The sequence below is a fragment of the Lissotriton helveticus genome, chromosome 1_1, assembly GCF_964261635.1.
Source record: "Lissotriton helveticus chromosome 1_1, aLisHel1.1, whole genome shotgun sequence".
Lineage (NCBI taxonomy): Eukaryota > Metazoa > Chordata > Amphibia > Caudata > Salamandridae > Lissotriton > Lissotriton helveticus.
The window spans coordinates 287967877-287991733 of NC_136057.1; the positions used below are offsets into that span (position 1 = coordinate 287967877).

General features: G+C 44.7%; 1 protein-coding gene across 1 annotated transcript in view; it reads left to right on the forward strand.

Annotated features, from left to right (window-relative positions):
* Window positions 1-389: 389 nt before the first annotated feature.
* Window positions 390-23857, forward strand: part of LOC144762128 (estradiol 17 beta-dehydrogenase 5-like) — a 167021-nt gene continuing 143553 nt past the window's right edge. Inside the window, exons 1-2 of the mRNA XM_078647268.1 lie at window positions 390-623; window positions 11499-11597. Of these exons, the coding sequence (XP_078503394.1) occupies window positions 390-623; window positions 11499-11597 (333 nt within the window). The remainder of the gene's footprint in view (window positions 624-11498; window positions 11598-23857) is intronic.

Consider the following 23857-nt stretch of genomic DNA (forward strand, 5'->3'; position numbering starts at 1 on the left):
GTCAGCCATTGCGGTAGCCAAGCACAATATTGCCGCCATTTGGGCCCACGCTAAACCCCCAAGCCTAGCCAGTTGGCGCCAGGGGGTGGATTGGTGTGCTGTATAGGAAAAAACCCTATTCGAGACCTGGGGCTGCCCAGCCAAATACAAGGTCTGGGGCAAATGGATGAAACAACTGGACTAACCGAGCCAAAGTTTGCTTATGTACACAAATGTAATGTTTATGCGCTGTGGATGTGATCTAGACCATTCGTTTGTTTGCTATCAAACCTGGCACATGCAGTAATGCCTTGTAACATTGGATAAACATCTTGAGTTGTTATTTGTTTGATCTTAAAAATCAATAAAGTTGTTTGTAAAAAAAAAGATGCTTAATTGACAGTTTCGGTATGGAAGGAACATCAGAGGTTTCTGAGGTTCCTGTGGAAGAGGAGAATGTGGAAGTGTGGGTGTCTTCCTTTCAGACTTTAGTCAGCACTTTGGTGCTTCAGGAAGGTCCTGCTGCCAATGGCAGCTTTTCTAAGAGAAAGGGGAATATGTATGATAATTTATTTAGACGATATTTTGATTGTGGATTAAGACAGTTGTTATTTCATATAAAGCAGCTGGAGAACTTGGGTTTTGTGAGAAACATAAAGAAGTCAAAATTGGTCCCAAGGCAACAAGCCCAGTTTCTAGAATTTATTGTAGACACAGTGGATGGAGTGCGGAGGTTACCTAAAGAGAATTGAAGAGAATAAGGAGGAGATAAGGAATACTCCGAAGATGGAGAGAATCTCTCTGAGGATGTTATCCCTCATTGTGGGTCTTTTGTCATCTACTATTCAGACTATTTTCCCTGGGCCTTTGCACTATCAGGCCTTACTGAGATTGAAAGCAAAACACTTAAGGGATGGTTTGAGATGGTTTGAGGTTGTGGAATTGTATGCAAGCTTGGAAGGATGGGGTGCAAGTTGTGGTTTTGTCAAGGACTTGGGGTCATTGTACCAAGCAAGAAAGAAGTTTGCATATACATTTTTTAGTGTTGTTAGCAGGATCTTTTGCAATAAAGTGTTTTCCAGATCAGACTGTAAAGTGTTTAGTAGTGTCGAGAATGGACAATGTATTAGCGGTGAGACTGGCCAATTGGCTTGGAGGCCCACAATCGAAGGGGCTGTTTGATCTGGCAAAGAATTTTTGGGATTATTGCATGAGAAGGGGCCTGAGTGTTCAAGCAGAACATATCCCAGGATTAACGGATTTGGTGGCAGATTGATTCTCAAAAGATTTCCATGACTCAAGCGATTGGATGTTAGACAGGAATTTGTTCAGGGGCTTGAACCGTCTGTGGGGTCCTTTCCAGGTAGATCTTTTTTGTGCACAGAGTAAATGCCCAGATCAAGAGGTTTTTCAGCTGGCATCCTGATATGGAAGCAGCACGGATAGATGCGTTTCTACAGGACTGGAGACATTTTCATGCATGTTCATTTCCCAGATTTTCCATGATCAGAAGAGCGACAGAGATGATTTGCATATGGTAGGAGACAGCTGTAGAAGTCACTGTTTTGGAGTTCACAAGTGTGGTATCCAATCATGTTAGAGATGAGTGTATACTTTCTCATGCTGTTACCGATTTTTTCCAGGAATTTTGATAAGTCCTCAGAGAGAGATTCACTGTCTAGTTTGTGCAGGACAGCTAGCACTGGTTACATGGAGACTTTCAGAAGAGTATGGAAGAAGCCAGGACTTTAATCTAGAGAGTCTAGGCTCATTGAGGAGTTTTAGGCTTCAGGAACCAGGAAAGCATATAGATTGGCATTGAACAAATGGATATGCTTGTGTGTGGAAAGGGAATTTGATCCCATTTCAGTAATATAGTTCAGGTGATTCATTTTTTGACTGAATTATTTGCAGAGTCTGGCATACAGGACTGTGAATATGTATATAGCTATTGCTGCTGAACATGTGTTGGTGAATGGTTCATCCATAGGCCAATATGTTATGGTAAAGAGGTTATTGAGGAGCATTAGGATTGCTAAGCCACCAGGGTGCATAATTACTATGAAGTGGCGGAGCGTGGCATTAGCTATCTTGGATTAGCGCCGCTTTCCGCCACTTCCAAAACGCAGGGCTGAGCCGTATTTACAAGGATACAGTGCATCCCTGCATTTCTACCCTGCCCGTGCGCTAATTTTAGCTGCCTAGCACCAACGCAGACAGTCTAGCACCATAGTGCAAGGGTGTCTGATTTGTAGGGGAAGATTGTTTATATGCAGGTAGGTGTACTTCCTGCACGTAAACAATCTGAAATAGCATTTTGAAACTTCTATGTGTGCTGCTTAGTGCAGTACACATAAGAAGTTGCAAAACTTACGTTTTTTACTTGATTGTTTATGTGAAGGAAGGAAGACCTTCCTGCACATAAACAGTCAATGGCCTTTTGCAGTTTCTATGTGTGCTGCTCAACACAGCACACATAGAAACAGCAAAAACTAGGAAAAATTAAACATTTCTCCTCCTTTTGCCTGTTTAAGACCAGGTCTTTCTCTGGTCTTAATTTTGGCGCTGCCCCATATTTACGCTGCCCTTGTAAATATGAGCCAGCGTCAACATCAATGAGTGTTGTGGTGGTCTGCCCACCACAACACCCATTGCCCACTCCTTTCACGCTAAGTATAGCGTGAAAGGGAGCCTTATTTACAAGGCTACGTTATGCCATGTTAAGTGGCTTAACACTGCCTTGTAAATAAGTTGAAGCCCATGTCGCTACTGGAGCATCACTAAAAGTGACGTTCCTGTGGCAATAGGGGCTTGTAACTATACCCCTAGGTTCCCGATATTCTACCTTGCGGGGTGTTTCAAAAGATTTGCATTTGCATTCTAGAAGCATGGCATGACGATGGAGCTCTGATTTTGAGGGATTGGTCTTTTCAGTTGGAAATATTATGGTTAGTGTTGTTTCGTAGGTTTTCGGATGCTCGTTCCTTGCAGGCGTCCAGTAGATCTTACTCCCCTGAGGGTTAATGTTTCTACTGGAGCCAGAGAACTAGGACAAAATCAAGTTACATTTTTATCTTTATTTTGAAGAAAATCAAAATCTTTGTGTTATGTGGTGTGTTAAGGATATGAACGCAGATCAGTGCTGTTGAGACAAGATGGAGGGGGTCATTTGCTTATTTCATTCAGGCATCATCATAGGGAAATTTCTTCTTCTTCTTTAGCAAGATGAGTGATAGAGATAATACACAGATATGGTGTGGATGTTAGTCTGTTTGGTACACAATCTGTGTAGGTTGCAGCTGCTTCGAAGGCCTGTTTTGTGGGTGGAAGTATTCAGGATATTTTTGTGTTGTGCGGAATGGTCTTCTGATTCCATGTTCAGATGTTTTTATTTTAAACCCGTGGATGAGAGCAGCAAAATGTTTTGTTGCCAAGCTTTAAAATTGGATAATGTTGGCCTCCGGGTCTTGAAATAAAATGGATATTTTCCACAGCCGTGGTGGGCTGAAAAACTGGATTTTTATTAAAGACACGGAGGCTAATATTATCCCTCCCAGTATATACCCTACCTGATGCTTCTTATATTTTCATTTTTTACACCTGGCCAAGTTTAATATTGATGTGTTGCATCAATGGATTATTTTGAAGGAAGAAGTTTTTTCCTGGAGAAGAAGTTTATTTTCACGTCATGGATTTTATTGAGAGACGTTTGTTTTCTATAGTTGGAGTTTGCAGTTCATAAAAGAAGAAAGAGAGCTGGTTGCTGGGAGTTTTATTATGTTAGAAAGTTCTATGATTGTAAGTTCTAATTGCTTTAAAGGTGTTGCTGAGTGGTGGCAATAAAGGGATTTGCTTCATAATATTAGCCTCCATGTAATAAATAAAACCCAGATTTTCAGCCCATCATAGCTGTGCAAAATCTACATGTTCGATCACATTATGATGATGATGATGGCAGTCTATATATGGATTTAGAGGTGGCCTGTGGAATGACAGTTTCTCTTATACAGGGTTGATTTCCCCCTTTTGGCCGCCAATAAAAGAGTGTTTCATTTGCCAAAGTTATCATACATGCTGCTGATGCCTTGGTATTACAACTTTCTTCTATTGAGGTTAAAACAAATGTGCTCATAAAGTTCTTCAGCATGGGCCATCTTATTCTGAGACCTTAGTATCATTCAATGAAACCCTAACAGGCACCCTTTGGGCCCATGCTCTAAAGCTTGCTCACGCCCACAGGAAACAGGCAAGTGTCCATACACCATAGACCCTTGCCTGGTGAGCCTGATTTTCTTACACAACATCCCATGTCTGGGAGTTTTTGTGGTCCACCAGGAAAGTTAGTCCTAATTCATTTCTCATTTTTTTTGTAAGCAGATTTTTATTGATTTTTCAATGTGACATCATGGGATAAACAGCCCGGAGGGTACAACAAATGATCAAGCAATTCAATTAAAGTCCAGTACAGGTGTCCCCCCAACTCTTTTGGTAAGGTCCTCGTTCCCTTCTCAGCGTCGAACCTCCCATTGGCTAGGCAACAGGTATGTCTGCTCACTGGACCGCCTCCACTCCCGAGAGCGCCTTCCCATCTGTACAAATGAAATTGAATTCTAAAAATATTATTACACCACCCACTGCCGCTCTTCCCCCCTCCCCCTCTTCCCAAACTCCCAGGAAACGCCCACCACCCCCGAGCCCCTCGGGCATGCCGCTCCCTCAAAAAAATCAGTTTGTGGCCACCTAGTGCATCCACCATGCCCTCCAGGGGTCAATATCATGGAGAGAATGAAAAGGAGCCCGCAGCTGTACTCTCCCAGGCCCCACACTATGTCCAAGTATACATGGAATCGCTGGACTTAGTCAACCAGTGCTTTGCCCCTCTCCCCCCCTGCGTTTTCTGCATCCTCAGGCAGGTGCTTCACCAGGTCCACCAATGCCATCCAGGCTGGCGCTATTTCCATCGACCTTTCATTCCCTGTGTTCGTAGTCATTCCTTGCCTGCAGGTCCCCTCACTCTCCGCCCATTTCACTAATTCCAATGGGGGGTCAGCTCTCTCTTTGCCAGTACTAACCCCAAGTCGATAAATTTACTAGTAACTTTTGTCTTAGCAGTATGTGGGAACCAATGCAACAGACAACAACCAGGCGTCAATGCTACCTCTCTCTCTGTCACTGTGGTCAGTCCAGTCATCACCCCTCTCCAGTATTCTCCCAGACATGGGCACTCCCAAAACATATGTAAGAACCCTGCCACCTCCAGGTTACATCTTGGCCAGGTGGACGATGCCCCAAAGCACTAGTTGATTTTTCCCTGGTGTAAGGTAGGCCTGTGCAGCTTTAGAAAATTGAACACAAGGCACCGGGTTTCGTGCATGGATATATAAAACAATGCATACGTTGAGCACTTAAAGGTACACAATAGGTAGAGCTATGTTGTAGAAAAATATTCTTTATTTAATATATTCTCTTTTTTATATATATAAATATATGACTTTTTTATCATTTCTTATATCAAATATATATTTTTAGTGCATCTCTTGGTACATATAAATCATATCGGATATTCTCTAACATTTGATAACCAATCTCATTATATTTAATACATGCTCTTTTTCAATTTATATTGTAAACCCTTAATTCAGCAAAGGACAATGAGTCACAATTACATATGTATTGGTTTATCACTCAGATTGATGACAATATTTCATTAGGATGGTTACAATCTAATTGATCCCTGGTAATTATATACAGAACCAATCATCAATGCGTTTCGGCCAATGCCTTCCTCAGGAATTCTGTATTACCAGAAAGAGCTATGAGACAAGAGATGTGTATTAATTTTCTAAAGTGACAACGTATTACAAAGACAACTTTATATACAAGCTATAGATACATATGGGACATAAATAAGAGTGCGTATGGTAAGTCACTATATTGATTATACATAGTGGAACAGTGCTGGGACTAAATCACATGATTCCTATTATAAACCTAATAACATTCAGTGCTATATAAATCATACTTATAATTACATGCCTAAATCTATACAGTGCTATACAAATCTTATATACATTTCTAACAATATCTGATGCTATACAATTTATAAACAATCCATTCACAATTTTTGAAAATCATATTATTGTTCTCTTTCATATAGATAGTCCGTCCACTTACTATCCCTATTTGTCTAGGAACGACAAGATAGGTTAGCTGAATTGAATTAGCAGTTCTATATCCTATGTATAAGGGTACTTTAGACCCAACAATGTAGATAATGGAATATATTCACCTTTATACATTAGTCTTGGTTGATCAAGGGCTGAACTGTCATGGAGTCTAGAGATTTGCTGATGGTGAAACCTCCTGGGATTAGGAATGAAGGAAATTATATATATGTCTTGTTGTTATCTCCTAAGCTAGATAGCCTAGTTAATATCCCAAAATCAAGTTAAACTGTGCAGACATCCTCCACATTTACTGGGATGTCGAAATTTTGTAAAATTGGATTAACTCATTACTTGTGCAGTCCTATACCCATTATAACCTAAATCAAAGGGTGTATATAGGGATTATTTCCTACTTACACTTGTATGGTGAAGGTATTTTAGGCACCCAGATATGAATGATACATTCTCTCTCTGATCTAGGGCACAAGTGGTATGGAGGTGTCCTGCAATACTGGGCTAAAGAGGAACAGTCCATTGTTTATTATATCGCTCCATTGTATCACATAATAGGAATGAGAATGGTAATAGGTTTGTACATACCTAATATACTTTATTTAATGCATTATCATATCGCTCATCATAGTGTGGAACGTGCTAAGCCCAGTCCCACTTCTCTGGGATAGGTAGTTTGGGGCGCGTAAATTGGTAGGCCTGTGCAGTACATAGAAGTGAATAATCTGAAAGCGCGCGTACCTTGTGCCTTTCCAAGCCCGTTCTAGTGTCTCTCCCCATTGCTTCTCCCCAATGGCCTCCCACAAATCTGCTTCCTAATTCATTTCCCATGACCATTTTTCCCCACGCAATAGGAAGTCAAAAAGGTTGAGGTACTCAGGAAATGGATGTTCTCCTCCGTCAGTGTGGCCATTAGGTTGTTAATGCCAGTTGAGGTTGTTAATGCCAGTTGTCTACTAGGTTGCTACACATGCCCTCTGGGACATGATTAAGAAAAGGGGGTGGTGATGAACAGAGTGTCTGAATTAAGCAGACCACTCTTACCCAGTCCAAAGATCAGGGCTTGATCCATCACCGTTTTTTAGCTCACTGCACCATCCCAGCTCAGAACCTGGCTACATGCAAATTAGTCTGTTCCCGTCCCAGTGCATGATGGGAACAGGGCAAACCAAACTACCTAGCCAATTCTTATACTGGGAAGGAAACAAGCTTCCGGGGACCGGTTTCTGGCATTTCAGCCGTTGTCGGCCCGGCTTGCTTGAATCCTGATGGTGCAATGAGCAAGGGACTCACATCTGAGTATACCCTTCCATGCTTATGGTGGACAAAATGATTCAGAAAAGGGGGTGGTGATGAACAGAGTGTCTGAATTAAGCAGACCACTCTTACCCAGTCCAAAGATCAGGGCTTGATCCATCACCGTTTTTTAGCTCACTGCACCATCCCAGCTCAGAACCTGGCTACATGCAAATTAGTCTGCTCCCGTCCCAGTGCATGATGGGAACAGGGCAAACCAAACTACAAAGCCAATTCTGATACTGGGAAGGAAACAAGCTTCCGGGGACCGGTTTCTGTCATTTCAGCCGTCGTCGGCCCGGCTTGCTTGAATCCTGATGGTGCAATGAGCAAGGGACTCACATCTGAGTATACCCTTCCACGCTTATGGTGGACAAAATGATTCAGAAAAGGGGGTGGTGATGAACAGTGTGTCTGAATTAAGCAGACCACTCTTACCCAGTCCAAAGATCAGGGCTTGATCCATCACCGTTTTTTAGCTCACTGCACCATCCCAGCTCAGAACCTGGCTACATGCAAATTAGTCTGTTCCCGCCCCAGTGCATGATGGGAACAGGGCAAACCAAACTACCAAGCCAATTCTTCTACTGGGAAGGAAACAAGCTTCCGGGGACCGGTTTCTGGCATTTCAGCCGTCGTCGGCCCGGCTTGCTTGAATCCTGATGGTGCAATGAGCAAGGGACTCACATCTGAGTATACCCTTCCACGCTTATGGTGGACAAAATGATTCAGAAAAGGGGGTGGTGATGAACAGAGTGTCTGAATTAAGCAGACCACTCTTACCCAGTCCAAAGATCAGGGCTTGATCCATCACCGTTTTTTAACTCACTGCACCATCCCAGCTCAGAACCTGGCTACATGCAAATTAGTCTGTTCCCGTCCCAGTGCATGATGGGAACAGGGCAAACCAAACTACCAAGCCAATTCTTATACTGGGAAGGAAACAAGCTTCCGGGGACCGGTTTCTGGCATTTCAGCCGTCGTCGGCCTGGCTTGCTTGAATCCTGATGGTGCAATGAGCAAGGGACTCACATCTGAGTATACCCTTCCACGCTTATGGTGGACAAAATGATTCAGAAAAGGGGGTGGTGATGAACAGAGTGTCTGAATTAAGCAGACCACTCTTACCCAGTCCAAAGATCAGGGCTTGATCCATCACCGTTTTTTAGCTCACTGCACCATCCCAGCTCAGAACCTGGCTACATGCAAATTAGTCTGTTCCCGTCCCAGTGCATGATGGGAACAGGGCAAACCAAACTACCAAGCCAATTCTTATACTGGGAAGGAAACAAGCTTCCGGGGACCGGTTTCTGGCATTTCAGCCGTCGTCGGCCCGGCTTGCTTGAATCCTTATGGTGCAATGAGCAAGGGACTCACATCTGAGTATACCCTTCCACGCTTATGGTGGACAAAATGATTCAGAAAAGGGGGTGGTGATGAACAGAGTGTCTGTATTAAGCAGACCACTCTTACCCAGTTCAAGGATCAGGGCTTGATCCTTCACCGTTTTTTAGCTCACTGCACCATCCCAGCTCAGAACCTGGCTACATGCAAATTAGTCTGTTCCCGTCCCAGTGCATGATGGGAACAGGGCAAACCAAACTACCAAGCCAATTCTTATACTGGGAAGGAAACAAGCTTTCTGGGACATGGCCAGCAACATCTTGGCAGAGCTCCCAGAAGAGTTCAGGGCCTCTTTGGATAAAACCATTCCTGATGGTCCGGATGCGGCCAGCTATATAATCTGAGCCGGTCTGGATACTAGCGACTGTTTGGAATGAGCAGTCAACACTAGTATAGTCCTACGTCGACATGTGTGGCTGAGATCTAAAAGCTCTTTTGGAGATGTGCAGTCATCCGTCATGGATATGCCTTTTGATTGACCCCCCCTTTTTGTCGAATAAGCTGATTCCACCACAGATTCACCATTTTCTTCCATGGTGGGAGTCAATCACATCTGACGATGGTTCCTCCAGATCATACAACTGGGCTATGCTCTCTTGTTTCTTTTCAATCCATCACAGCTTCTACAAACATCAGAGGAGCACCTATCCTTTTTGCTGCAATCTCTATTGTCAAAAGAGACCATCGAGAGGGTGCCGACCTTGGAGAGGGTGACAGGTTGTTACGCTCACTATTTACTCGTTCTGCAGAAGACTGGAGGCATTCGTCCTATTGTAGACCTTCGCCGCTGAATACCGTTCTATGGAAGGACAAATTCTGAATACTCACACTGGTCTAAATTCAGTCTGCCCTGGAGCCGGGCAACTGGACCTGCAGCAAAGGCATTTTCATGTGCCAATCCTGCAGTCCCACACATGTTAGCTGCAGTTCAAGGTCGGCTAGTAGCATTTTCAGTTTGGGAAGCTCTCCTTCGGCCTTATCACCGTCCCTCAGGTGCTCACAAAAGTGATGTCAACAATTGTAATCCATGGAAGGTTGGAGATAACTGTTTTTCCCTAACTCAATGACTGGCTGTTAAAGGTGGGCTTGCCACAGTCAGTCACAGAACACCTTCAGACAACAGTGAATCTCTTGACATTGGTTTGGGCTCTCAGTCAAAGTCACACCTGACTCCTACAAAGATGCTTCCTTTTATAGTCCAGGACATTCAGGCTATAACTGGATCTTATCACCACTATTGAGAAGGGACAGTGTCAAAGCTTCTGTGTGTTGTTCCCAAAAATGCTCTCTTTGCGAGACACAGTAATGCTAGACTGGAGCAGAAATCCTGTATGCCTTTCTGTCACTGTCTCTTCTGCTCCAAGTTCAGATTGGGCCATCTGAGTGCTTGTTTATATCTCTATTAGAGTTTCTAAACAGATATGTACTGCTTTAGAGCCCGTCAATGTATTTCAACAAACACCTTGCTCCAGAAAATTACAAACTGTCTGCTCAGCACAAACATATACACACAAACCATAATGAAAATCGTAAACAGACTCAGTTCTTAATAAATTAGGTAAGACTAGCAGTTATAAAAACATAATTTAACTTTATGAAATAACCAGAAATCACAAATTTCCACAAAAATGAAAGCGGAACTTCACAGGAAATGCATTGTTTTCACAATTATAGCTCAAACACATTCTTAACGTGTTGACTGTCATTATAGTAGTTCATATTCACCTCTGTAGTGTCAGCACTTTCTTAGTAGAAGAAGTCTTAGCATGTTTGGACTGGGGCCTGCACCCGTCGCAGTGCACCTTCATCGACTGGTGGAAGTGGCCATCTGTGCAAACATGACTGAAGAGACAAAGGGAGACACACAAAAATGCACTAAATGTTTAAAGGAATTGTTATTTATTCACTTTAATTTGTTTTTACTTTACTCTTATAATTATGTTTAAATACATTTTGGTATTTATTAAATCATTTAAAAAACTTTTGATTTTTTAATAATGTATTAGTTAAATTATTTACAATGGTTAAATGACATTGGATATGTGTTTTGAGAGTTGTGGTAAAATATTCTTAAAAATTACATATTTATATATTGCTGGTGATTTTTAAAAGAATTATGTCAGTGGTTGTAATAATTTGTTTAATGGTATTCATGTTGCTAGATGAAATAAACTACTTAAAATTAAATGCACCTTTTATTATAAATATTTTCTACATTCATTTAACCCGTGCACCAATGAGTCTTCAGGATCTTTTTAATAATTTGTCCTTTAATGTCACACAAGCGAGAGCCAGATATCATAATTTATCTTTTCATTCTAATGCAGAAATTGACCAATTTTGCAGGATGCACGTCAGAATATTGATGTTAGAACTATAGTCCTACAAAAATATGGTGGCCATGCTGCTAGGGAATGCAAATGCAAGCCAAATATCAATTACCAAGATTTGTTGTATCTTTGATTATTTTATTTTTATGCTTCTCATTTATTTAGCCCTTGCATAATTTAATTTCTTTGGATTGGTAGGATACACTTACTTAGTTTTGCTTTTCAAGAACCTATTAGATCCGACATTCTTCTGCCTTCGCTCTTGCCCTGCATAAAATAACCAGTTTTCCTTTTTTTTTTTTTTCCCAAGCACAGAGAGGACATGTCGCTCACCAAAGACTCCTTCATCAAGCTGAGTGATGGGAACCAGATTCCAGTCCTAGGCTTAGGCACCATGTGCTCACAAAAAGTAGGTAACCCTCTTCATTATATTATTTTTCATCAATTTGATGTTCCTTTTACTAAAAAGGTAATGTATTATTGCTAAATAATGATATTGAAACCATTAGGTACCTGTCCAGACACATTCCTGTGGTCTTCAGTCTATCCTGCTCAGATGCATTTAATTAAAGAGAAGATGGTGCGTCTAAGTATGCGTTGCAAGTTTGCCTTTCTCTGTCAAGTTTGGATTGCTGTTGTAGAAGTCAGACTGGCTGCATGTGAGGTAATGAATTTTGAAAAGTTGGTATGTAGAACTGTAGTGTAGTTCCTATATTCCCAATAGGCTCTGTGCATTGGAATATTATATCCTATAGATATGACGTAGGACTTCGGTCATTAGATCTCTATCGAATATACTAAACTTAATTGTGTGTGCCAGCTAGCTCAGAGGTCACTAGAAACTTTCTCTAATTCACAAGAAGGGATTAGTTCCTGTTAACTGCATAAACAGGACAACTTTGTTTCCCTAGTACTGGAATAACTATCTTCAGAGTCTTGGGAACAATAGATAAGTATTTCACTCAGTCAATTGTGCATGATTCGTTTCTACAGAGTTTGCAGATAAATAGTGAGACGGTCGTTTTCAATAAAAGGTTTATTGAACAGTCTTCTTTCTCATGCAAGAGAGGTGAACTGCTACAATCGTTAGACAGAATGCAAAGTATAATGCGTACAGCGAGAATATTATTATAAAACAATACTGTAATAGCATTGTATGGTTTCTAAGCCATATAAAAATACATACATAAATAACACAGGCTAAAATACTCAACTGGTGCTTCTAAAATATGCCTACCCCAATGTACCTATCCTAGGTCTAGTACGAGGGAAGAAGTAACTATGGTCTTTTGCATAGGTTTAGTTTTTGCCAAGAATCTACCAAAGGTTTCTATAGGTTCTAATCAGCTTTATACCTTAGAATGAAGGAGGTCTGGTATCTCCGTCTCGGGACTCGATTTCCCAGCACCCCGCAAGGGGAGTCAGAAACACTGGAGCTGGATTTCTCAGCAGAGGAGGGCAGCTTCCTGATCAGTGCGTCAGCTGGAGAGTCGGCTTCCTTCGGCACTTGCTGTAGCGAGCTGTGTCGGGCAAGTAGGTGGTCGAACTGTTCCGAACCACTGTGTTTTGCCATAGCAAGTGAAGGTATATTTACCATGTTTAACGTAAAGACAGGCATGTGAACGTCATGAATGAACCTCTAAGGAATAGATGTTCATTGTAAAACTAACTGAGTTCTTGGAGAAATCAATATTCAAGCAAGGGGAAGTCCCTATCGGTTTAAGTTGGTTTTCCAAGAAATCGTTGTGACGTTTGGTGAATGGATGGAAGTAGCCATGCCTGTATTTGGGTTGCATGGTCTGTGCCTAAATAAGGGCTTGATTTTTCTGCCTATATAAGGGCAACGTGAATTGTACCTATATAAGGGCATGAATTGGGAAAATCCATTCGGAATCTAAAACGCCATACAACAGCCACTCCACTTTCTTATGTACGACTTTACTAAGTCCTAAACACATTAAACATATCTAAACATGATGTGTTAAAAACCCACCCAAAACACATAAACATGCAGTGGTATTGGTTGTACACAAAAGCGCATTGGTGCTGTACGCATTTAAAGCAATGTTTCATTCTAAGCATAAAGTTGACATTTGTAAATGCTGTCTGGATAAATCACGAAAATACATTTATGAAATGGTTCGTTAATACAGAATAAAAAGGTGCAAAAAACCATTTCATATTATATTACATATGACTGTGGGTATGAGGACAAGATCATATATTGTCTCCGGAACTTTTCAAAGAATTCTTGTACTCTATGAATAGTTCTACTTTAAGCAGATTACTTTGTGCCAAAAAATGAAAAATACAAATTTGAACAATTAATAATCATGGAAAAAAAAAGTTCCAAAGTTAGAACTTTGTTTTGAAAAAAATGAAGGTCGAATTCAGAGTCTCTCAGAACACCGTGTGCCAAATCAAAAGTCTGTGTTATTGTTTGGAGAAAACATCAAATCTTCTAAGTCTGTAAAGAATTTGTCTTCCATTGTAGGTGAAAGTTGGATTACCTCATTAAGAAGATCAACCGCACATAGATGTGAAGCATCGCCGTCAGCATTGGTCGCATTAGCAATGTTCGAAGTGGATGATACCTGTGTGCCTGTTTCCTCTCGTACCTCACCGTCAGCATTTTGCGTCTGTGAGATCTCAATGAATGCCGTCATCAAAATTGGTAGCCGCTGGGGACCACACAGTGCATGGGCCGTTACTGGTTCAAGCAAAGTATCAATCAATCAATCAATCAATCAATGACACTTATAAAGCGCTCTACATACCCGTAGGGTCTCAAGGCGCTGGGGGGGGGGGGGTGCCGCTACTGCTCGAACAGCCAGGTCTTCAGCTTCTTCCTGAAGGAGAGGTGGTCTTGGGTCAGGCGCAGGTCGGTCGGGAGGGAGTTCCAGGTCTTGGCGGCCAGGTAGGAGAAGGACCTTCCTCCTGTAGTTGCTCTTCGGATGCGGGGGACGGCGGCGAGGGCGTGGTTGGCTGATCGGAGGTGGCGTTTGGGAGCGTAGAAGTTGACTCGGCTGTTGAGGTAGCTCGGGCCTTGGTCGTGTAGGGCTTTGTGTGCGTGGGTGAGGAGGCGGAAGGTGATTCTTTTGTTGACGGGGAGCCAGTGAAGGTCTTTGAGATGTCCGGAGATGTGACTGGTTCGTGGGATGTCGAGGATGAGTCTGGCTGAGGCGTTCTGGATCCGCTGGAGTCTCTTCTGGAGCTTGGCGGTGGTACCGGCGTAGAGGGCGTTGCCGTAGTCCAGTCGGCTGGTGACGAGGGCCTGGGTGACGGTCTTCCTGGTCTCGGTGGGGATCCACCAGAAGATCTTCCGTAGCATGCGTAGGATGTTGAAGCACGCCGAGGAGACGTTGTTGACTTGCCTGGTCATGGAGAGGGAGGAGTCCAGGATGACGCCCAGGTTTCGTGCATGGTCAGTTGGTTTGGGTGCGGTGCCCAGGGCGGGGGGCCACCAGGAGTCGTCCCAGGCGGAGGGTGAGGAGCCCAGGATGAGGACCTCTGTCTTGTCCGAGTTCAGTTTCAGGCGGCTGGTCGTCATCCACTCGGCTACCTCTTTCATCCCTTCGTGCAGGTTGGCTCTGGCGGCGGCGGGGTCGTTGGTCAGGGAGAGGATCAGCTGGGTGTCGTCGGCGTAGGAGATTATGCTGAGGTTGTGTTTGCGTACGATGGCCGCAAGGGGGCTCATGTAGATGTTGAAGAGGGTGGGGCTCAGAGATGATCCTTGGGGGACGCCGCAGATGACTTCGGAGGCCTCTGACTTGTACGGTGGTAGGCGGACTCTCTGTGTTCTTCCGTCGAGGAAGGAGATGATCCATTCCAGCGCCTTGTCCTGGATGCCGATGTTGCTGAGGCGCCGTACTAGGGTGCGGTGGCAGACCGTGTCGAATGCCGCGGAGAGGTCTAGGAGGATGAGGGCCGCTGTTTCTCCATTGTCCATCAGGGCTCGGATGTCATCGGTGGCGGCGATGAGGGCGGTCTCGGTGCTGTGGTTGGCTCTGAAGCCGGACTGTGAGGGGTCGAGGGATCCGTTCGTCTCGAGGAAGGCGGCCATCTGCTTGTTGACGGTCTTCTCGATGACTTTGGCTGGAAACGGGAGGAGCGAGATGGGGCGGTAATTCTTGAGTTCGGTGGGGTCCGCTGTGGGTTTCTTGAGAAGAGCGCTGAGTTCGGCGTGCTTCCAGCTCTCGGGGAAGGTGGCGGTGTCGAAGGATGTGTTGATGATGTCTAGCAGGTGGGGTGCGATGACAGCGTCGGCCTTGTTGAAGACGTGGTGAGGGCAGGGGTCGGTCGGTGATCCGGAGTGGATGGAGTTCATCGTGCGGATGGTGTCTTCGGTGCTGATCGGGGTCCAGGCGTGGAGGGTGGTGGTGGGGGGTGGTTGTTCGGTCATAGTGTGCGTTGGTTGGTTGTTGAAGCTGTTGTGTATGTCGGCGATCTTGTTGTGGAAGTATGAAGCGAGGGAGTTGCAGAGGTCTTGCGATGGGGTGATGTCGTTGTTTCCTGCGCTGGGGTTGGAAAGCTCTTTCACGATGTTGAAGAGTTCCTTGCAGTTGTGTGCGTTATTGTCCAACCGGTCCTTGAAAGCTGTTTTCTTGGCGGCGCGGATCAGCTGGTGGTGTTTCCGGGTGGCAAGTTTGAAGGAGGTCCTGTTGTCCGGTGTCGGTTCCCTTTTCCAGGCTTTCTCGAGGGCTCGGCAGTTCTTCTTGGAGCTCTTGAGTTCGTCGGTGAACCATGGGGCCTTCTTGCTGCCGGGTCTGCTGGGCGGGGTCCTCAGTGGGGCGAGTTCATCCGCGCAGTTGTTGATCCACTTCGTGAGGTTGTCTGCGGCCTGGCTGGGGTTCGCTGAGCTGGCAGGTGGGTGCTGGCTCAGGGAGGTGGTGAGCTGGTCTGCTGTGATCTTGTTCCAGCATCTGCGGGCGGCCTGTTTCTGGTGGTGGTGGGACGTCGTTCTCTTGAAGGTGAAGTGGACGCAGCTGTGGTCCGTCCATTGAAGCTCTGTGGCGTGGCTGAAGTTGATGTCTGTGCTGGAGGAGAAGACTGCGTCGAGTGTGTGTCCGGCGAGGTGGGTGGGGGTGGACACCAGTTGCTTGAGTCCCAGGTTGGCGAGGTTGTCGAGCAGGGTGATGGTGTTGCGGTCGTTGTTGTTCTCCAGATGGAAGTTGAGGTCTCCCAGGAGGATGTAGTCGGCGGAGGGGAGGGCATGCGGGCTGACGAAGTCGGCGATGTCCTCGCTGAATCGTGTGCGTGGTCCCGGGGGTCGGTAGATCAGGGTGCCTCTGAGGGTGGTGTTCGGGTTGGTGTGGATCTGGAAGTGCAGGTGTTCGGCGCTGGTCAGGGTGTTGTCGGTGCTGGTCGTGAGACGGATGGTGTTCCTGTGGATGATGGCGATGCCTCCTCCCATCTGGTTGGCGTTTCGGTCCCTCCGGACGATCTTGTAGCCCTCTGGGATAGCGATGGCGATGTCTGGAGCTGAAGAGGCGTTCATCCAGGTCTCCGTGAGGAAGGCGACGTCAGGGGCTGTGGCGTCTAGGAGGTTCCAGAGTTCGATGGCGTGTCTGTGGACGGAGCGGGTGTTGAGCAGGATGCACTTGAGGTGGGTGCTGCTGGTGTTCGTCTTGGCGGGTGCTGGTGCGAGGCTGGTCCGGATGCAGGAGAACTTGCGTGGCAGCTGAAAGGTCCGTGGGTACCTCGTGGAGCGGCAAGGTGGCAATCTGGGAGTCGGCCGGTGTTGAGTGCGGTGAGGGTGGCGGCGGAGTACGTCAGGCGGGTCGGTCGGGCTCTTCGGGGGCCAGGGGTCCTGGCGCTGGGTGCGATCCGGTCGCGGACGGGCGCAGACGGGCTTACCTTTGGCGCGCCTTCGGCGCACAATCGGCGCGCCCGCTGCGCGTGACCGCTGCGCGTTCGCACGGTCGCCATTTAAGGCGAAGTGCGCGGGTGGGCGGAGCAGCTGGGAGGCGGGAGCGGGGAGGGTACAGAAGAAAAAGGGGCGGGGCTAATGGCGGTGGCGGGAAGCGGGAGCGGGGAGGGAGAGCGGAGGGCGGCGAGGTAGGCGGGCAAGCAGGAAGGAGGCAGGCACAATGGGGGTCAAAAACACGAAGAGAAATTGGAACAGAAACAGGCTAAATACAGGTCAAAACACGGAGAGAAAACGGCACAGAGAAAACAAGCAACAATTCAGGTCAAAACGGGGGAAAAAACAGTAGGAAAACGATGTTGGCCACAGAAAGAAAACAAGCACAAATTTTAGACAAAAACGGGCTGAAACCAAAGGGCAGCGCTCAAGGCGGCAGCGAGGTCGGCGCTGAGGCAGAGGCAGGCACTGGGAGCACACGCAGCAGCTGGTGGCCGTGCGGCGCGGGGGTGTCCCACAAGTGGGTCACACTCACCTGCGTCGCACGGTCGCCATTTAAGGCCAAGTGCGCGGGTGGGCGGAGCAGCTGGGAGGCGGGAGCGGGGAGGGTACAGAAGAAAAAGGGGCGGGGCTAATGGCGGTGGCGGGAAGCGGGAGCGGGGAGGGAGAGCGGAGGGCGGCGAGGTAGGCGGGCAAGCAGGAAGGAGGCAGGCACAATGGGGGTCAAAAACACGAAGAGAAATTGGAACAGAAACAGGCTAAATACAGGTCAAAACACGGAGAGAAAACGGCACAGAGAAAACAAGCAACAATTCAGGTCAAAACGGGGGAAAAAACAGTAGGAAAACGATGTTGGCCACAGAAAGAAAACAAGCACAAATTTTAGACAAAAACGGGCTGAAACCAAAGGGCAGCGCTCAAGGCGGCAGCGAGGTCGGCGCTGAGGCAGAGGCAGGCACTGGGAGCACACGCAGCAGCTGGTGGCCGTGCGGCGCGGGGGTGTCCCACAAGTATCAACATCCTTTGGCATGACTGATGGGAGTGTGGGTCATGTGTCTAACACACATTCTTCTCCGCATAGCAGGCAGCGTAGAACAGGTAAGATGCAATCTTGCCAAATTGGTCTGAATGACAGAAACCATGTGGTATTCAATTCTCCTAGACGAGGTAGTCCCAAAATATGGACGATGTGCTCACGACACTTCATCGCCAGTAGAGTTGTCTCCATGGTGAACTGGGTGTCGCTTGTGGATTGACTTGCCATATCGCAGCAGTAGAAGCAAAAATAGTATCTCTACAGCGAGTCCCTAAATGAGAGGCAATCCGCCAAACACAGAGTGCACCAAGTTTGGAAATATTCATAGGACTGCTTCAAAAGGTGCTCACAGTCCCGAACATACTGTTTAAAATACATGTACAATACCACTCGTATGAGACATGTTTAAGATACGACTTACCATTTCCGAGAAATGTATAGGGCAATTTGTAGTTAAGAGGGCATGTATATCTGCAGAAGTCCTTGCGACTTGCAGATCATAGGTCTCTGTGGCCGAGGTCAGTGGCACAGTTTTCTGTAAAAGAACGGCTTTCATTCTGCTTAAAGTATCAATTTGTATAGAAGAGATGCTCAGTGAAGGCCATAACGATGACACCTGGTCTGTCTTGGTTTTTGGAAACAATACCTGCATATAGCAAGTGACCTTGGCTGACACAGTTACTAGATAGGGTAAACATGGCAACATGCCACAGCAGCTGTGATCATTCAACATGAGGTAACTTCCATTAGAAAGCTGTCCACAAATTGGATCAATCACCGCAGCTGGTGCACCTTGCAGGTGGCAGGATAAGTTGTTAGAGGAACCATCGCAGGCCCCGTGTAAATTAATTCCCTGACAAAGGAGAGAACCGCTTAGTGCGTTTCCACAATTTTTACCACTAAGAAACACTTCTTTCCCCCACTCCAACATCTGTGTGTGTATATGGTAATTCCCAGGATGTCTTGATGTATTCTTTACCCAACCTTTCATATGTGCCTGCTGGTATATGTTTTAGGCAATATTGAAAATGGAAAATTGTAACAGGCAGAGTGATTGTTCCATGTATAATCCATTCTGTGGCTGGCTTTTCAGCGACAGTTAATGGCAATCTTTCCAGTTTTTCAATGCTCAGCACCATTTAGTTTGCTCCCCTCTGTGCCAGTTTGATCTGTTTATCAGTGAGATTGAATTCTGAAAACAGTGACGTAGTATTGATTAAACGCCACGGCAAATAGCCTGAACGAAGGTTTTGTAATGTCCAGCCTAATAGCATGTTAGAACGTAATTGCGACTGACCATGTTGCAACATGACCAAGTACTGTTCCATGATGTCTACGGCAGAGGATACTATGCTGTCCAAATAATATACCCTGGACGACAGAGTCGTTAACCCATTGTCAACTACAGAGAGAGTTTTCTCTAAATTAACACAATACATTTCTCGTATTCTTTCTGCAGTCTCTGCTTGCGTAATCTTCCATGCTTCATTATAAGCAGCATAGATACCGGCATATATAAAACATTTATGACGCGGTTTTCTTGGTCCTAGCAAGAATTCCCTAAGATCAGCACCATCTTTAAGTAAAGATAAGTGTTGTATTACATCCTTGAGTGTAGATCTATGTAACCATTCAAGGCACAGTTTCCCTACACTGTATGTTGTTACAATTCCTGGATGCTGTCTCTGAACATATCTTGGATCTGGCCTAGTGAATGTGAACCCCCGTGTTTTATTCAGGAATCTGTCTTGACAGTTGTTTGTGTCTGTGGGCCAGATTAACCATTTTTTCCAATCTGGATATGTTCTGTTGTGATGCAAAATAGTATGTACCTCGACCTCCCCCTCTGAAGTGTTATTGCTATCAGGTTTAGGTGTAGGTATGGACAGATTTTTTAGGTCTTTTATCTTGGCTAACCCAAGACAAGATGTCTGTTGGACAGTGTCGTTCAAAACATAATTTGCTCTGGGATGATGCAGGCTCTAAATAAAGTTTCTATCCCCTTCACTTGCCAATCTTTGTGCCCCAGACAGTTTTTGTCTCAATGTTGTCTTTACAAAAGTTGAAACCTAGTAAGACAGCTGAGCAAAAAAGGCTGCAGAATACATTTGCTTGGTATTTGTCAACATACTTTTCATTCCTGTCTTATTAACATTTTAAAGTGAAATGATTCTGGATTGGAAATATTAAAACCTGAAAAGTATGGAAATTTTCCCAAAAATGTTTTTGAGCTACCCTTTGGTGGCGTAGGACAATGCTCCCATTGGTTATACATTAGTACATTTCGAGGGTTTGCAGATTTGTGCGAGAAATGATGACCATAGTGATTATAACAATACTTTTGTTCATAATCTGATGAACCTTCTAAGTATTCATGATTTGTAAATACAGCAGACATTTCTAAGTCTTGAAGTCCCAATCATCAGAAAAGGTACTAGAGGAAACGAAGTCATTCAAGGAAATCTTGAACTGGTGTGGAATCTTCAACAGCTCCGATGGGCCAAAAATGTCATAGTCAGTTCTGTCCCAAGCTATACCCCCAGGTATAGGAACGGCTGTGATGTTCACTGTTGACAAGTCTCTTTGTTCACGATGGGATGATTTGTGTGGCTTGAGTAGTAAGATGATGTTCTTACTTGCTGTGTCATTTTTAACATATCTTCCATTTATCAGCATTCCCAAAGTTATTACCAGAGTCAACCAAAGTAGAAGAAAAAGCACACCCAACACAATCCAAAATTCAATCCATGGTGAAACCATATAAGTCTTTTCCAAGTGATGAAAAAGGTCTGTTGCTTGTTCTTTCAAAGTTCTTTTTACTGGTGTCGTTTCAGGCTCATTTGGATCCTCGTAAAACGTATCAAAGTTAATGAAATAGCCAGAGGCAGTTGTGTCAATTGTTGGGATTGCATTAGGATTTGTTGAAATCGTTGGAACCACTTGATCACTTGATACATTTGTGTAGTCTGATGCTACTTCGTTGTAGACTGGTGTTTCTTTACAAACTGTTATTTGGGTCTCAAGAGGTACAAGTTTCATAGCTTTGTCCTTCATTTCGCACTGCAGATTCTTCAAAGGTGATCAGTCTCTCAGTTTGAACCTCTTGGATAGTAGCCAGATTAGGGCGTCTGCTACGTTGGCGGAGTCCACTTGGCCTACTGCTTATGATCGGCCACATGATGTGGTTTGACTAGGTCGATGGACAGGAACCTGTTCTCCTTTTTACCAGAAAGGGGCGGCAGTAATACTAATCTTGATCCGTGGATTGCTAGGACAGTTACTGGTTATCTGTAAGAAGGCCCAAATTCCTTCTTGTCCGCAATCTGTTCTCTGACTAGATCCCCAAGCTTAGGAATCCAGACAGGCCATGCTGGGATGGTAGGTTTCTCTTCAGTGGTGGTTTGCTTCAGGAACACGTTTCTTTGTTTCGTTCTTCTTTCATTTAAGTCTTGTAAAACAGCCAAACGGTCTTTGATATCAAAGTGTTTCCGGTCTACCACTGAAGTCTGACAATCGAGATCAGATACTAACACTCTGGTCCCAAAAAGGACTTCATGGAGTGATACCTCCTAGAGAACTTCTTGGCAGATTGTTAAGACTATGTTGGACACTTAGTAGATGTTTGACCCACCTATCACACAAGCCTAATACCCTAGCTGTTATAGATTGCTTTATGTCCCGTTTTTTTTCTCTCCACTACCAAATTTCCCTCAGGATGAAATGGACTAGAGAACTGCAATGCAACACCCAATTTGACCATGGCCTCCTTGTAAGCTCGAGAGCCAAACGCAGGACCCTGGTCAGAATGTAGTGTGCCGACTGCGTATGTGCCGATAAAGACTCGCAAATCTTTTATAACAGTTCGAGCGTCAGCCGAGCGCTGAGGCCACATCCAAATGAATCTTGAACACAAATCCACTGCGACCATGATATATTTATAGTTACCATCCCTCTGTAAGGGACCGCAGTGGTACAGGTAAACGCAGGCTAATGGTTTATCTCAAATTAACAGGGGCATCTGCGCAGGATGTTTTACAGTAGAGACTTTAATCTTTTGGCATATTTCACATTCCAAAACATAGTTTCTGGTTTGTTTCCTCATGCGCGGCCACCAATATCACTGTTTTAATAATGACACTGTGTGATGAGGAAGCTGGGGGAGTTTCCTAAGGTGTGGTTAGTACACTGTATGGTGCAAGGTCTGGTCATTTCCTCACGACGCTACCTGTTTAGTTGTATGTTATTCTGCCATGCCTCATGGGTCTATTTATCTCCAGGTGAAGCTTATATCCAAAACAAACAAAGTGCCATAATGAGTCTGTCGATTTGTATGCATGTATTGTACTGATGCCAGTTGGGGGGGGGTTTCTAACTGTTACCTTGCAAACCTGAAAAATAACGTTTAAGAAAAGAAAAATAACACTGTGGCGGAAACACCTGCATGAGCAAAGGCGAGCCCTTCATGTGCTGCTAAAATTAGTCCTAATCTATGTTCCATGTTTGGAATGACTCTTTTCCCCACACTAAGGAATCGAGCAAACGGAACATTATTTGCATCAGTTATGTATGAGTATTTAAGTGGAAACCCTTTTGGTGATGTTTTACCACTGTCTTTGCTTGCAGCATTGACAGCTTGCAGTGTTTCGCTGTCTATTTTAGTTTTTGAACGAGTGATTGCAGCTACAGACGCCGTTTGCACAGCTGCCTTCGCGGCTTCATCAGCCATTGAATTCCCTGCAGCGTTAACGCCACCACATTGATGACTCAACGTATGTATCACATGAGTATTTTGTAGTCCTTGTCGTAACTGAACTACTTGTTCCCAAAACAACTTATGCTTGATTGCGCCACCTTTTGCATCTTTGTAACCGTTTTTAATCCAGTTTTGCAAGTATTCATTGTAAGATTGAACACAATAATACAAATCGCGCACTATAAGTGTGGGAAATTCGCGGTCCGTATTCTCAAGCGCCATCTTGAATGCTTGTAGTTCAGCTCATTGAGCTGTACAATCTCCTAGAGACTGAGTTTTAGTGACCATTGGTCGGAATTTGCCATCGCGCCAACGACCTTTAACGATCGCGCATGCCGCACTATAGGCTTGTTTACCCTGCATAGCGGGTTGAGCTGATCCGTCAGTATAAATTATACATTCATACTGTTCTAGAGGCAGAATTTCAGTAGGCAGAGGATATTCTTGTTCGTATTGTAGAAATGCTGTTGTTTTCAAATGTGGATCAAAAACGTATTCAACGTCTGTTGCAGCATTAGAATTAATCCATCTTGGATGTAAAGCTTTAGCATTTGTAATGCTCGCTCTTGTCACTGCCTCTAAGGCAGGTACAGGTGTAACAACCATAATTTATTTACCCTGTGCGAGGGCTCTCTCTTTTGCTACTGCAGTTTGAACCGCTGTCAGAATTTTTTCTGTTGAAGTGAATTTCATTTCTGATTGTGTGTACAAATATGATTTGTAAGCTATTGGTACTTTTTCACCTTTGTTAAAAGTTAAATACGTGAATCCGCATTGTCCTGGAATGATTTGGATCACTAAGTTGCGTACGTTTACGCGTGTTTGCATATGTTTCGTTGCTAACATGTCTGTTTGGAGTGAACACAACATTTCTGTGTGTTTTTGTGTCCAATTAACTGTTTTGAAATCAGGTTTGATTAATTCGTAGAGAGGCGTAAACCCTTCTGCGTAATTTAGAATGTAAGTTCTTCCAAAATTCAAGAATCCTAGAATCGACTGTACGTTTTTCAACGTTTT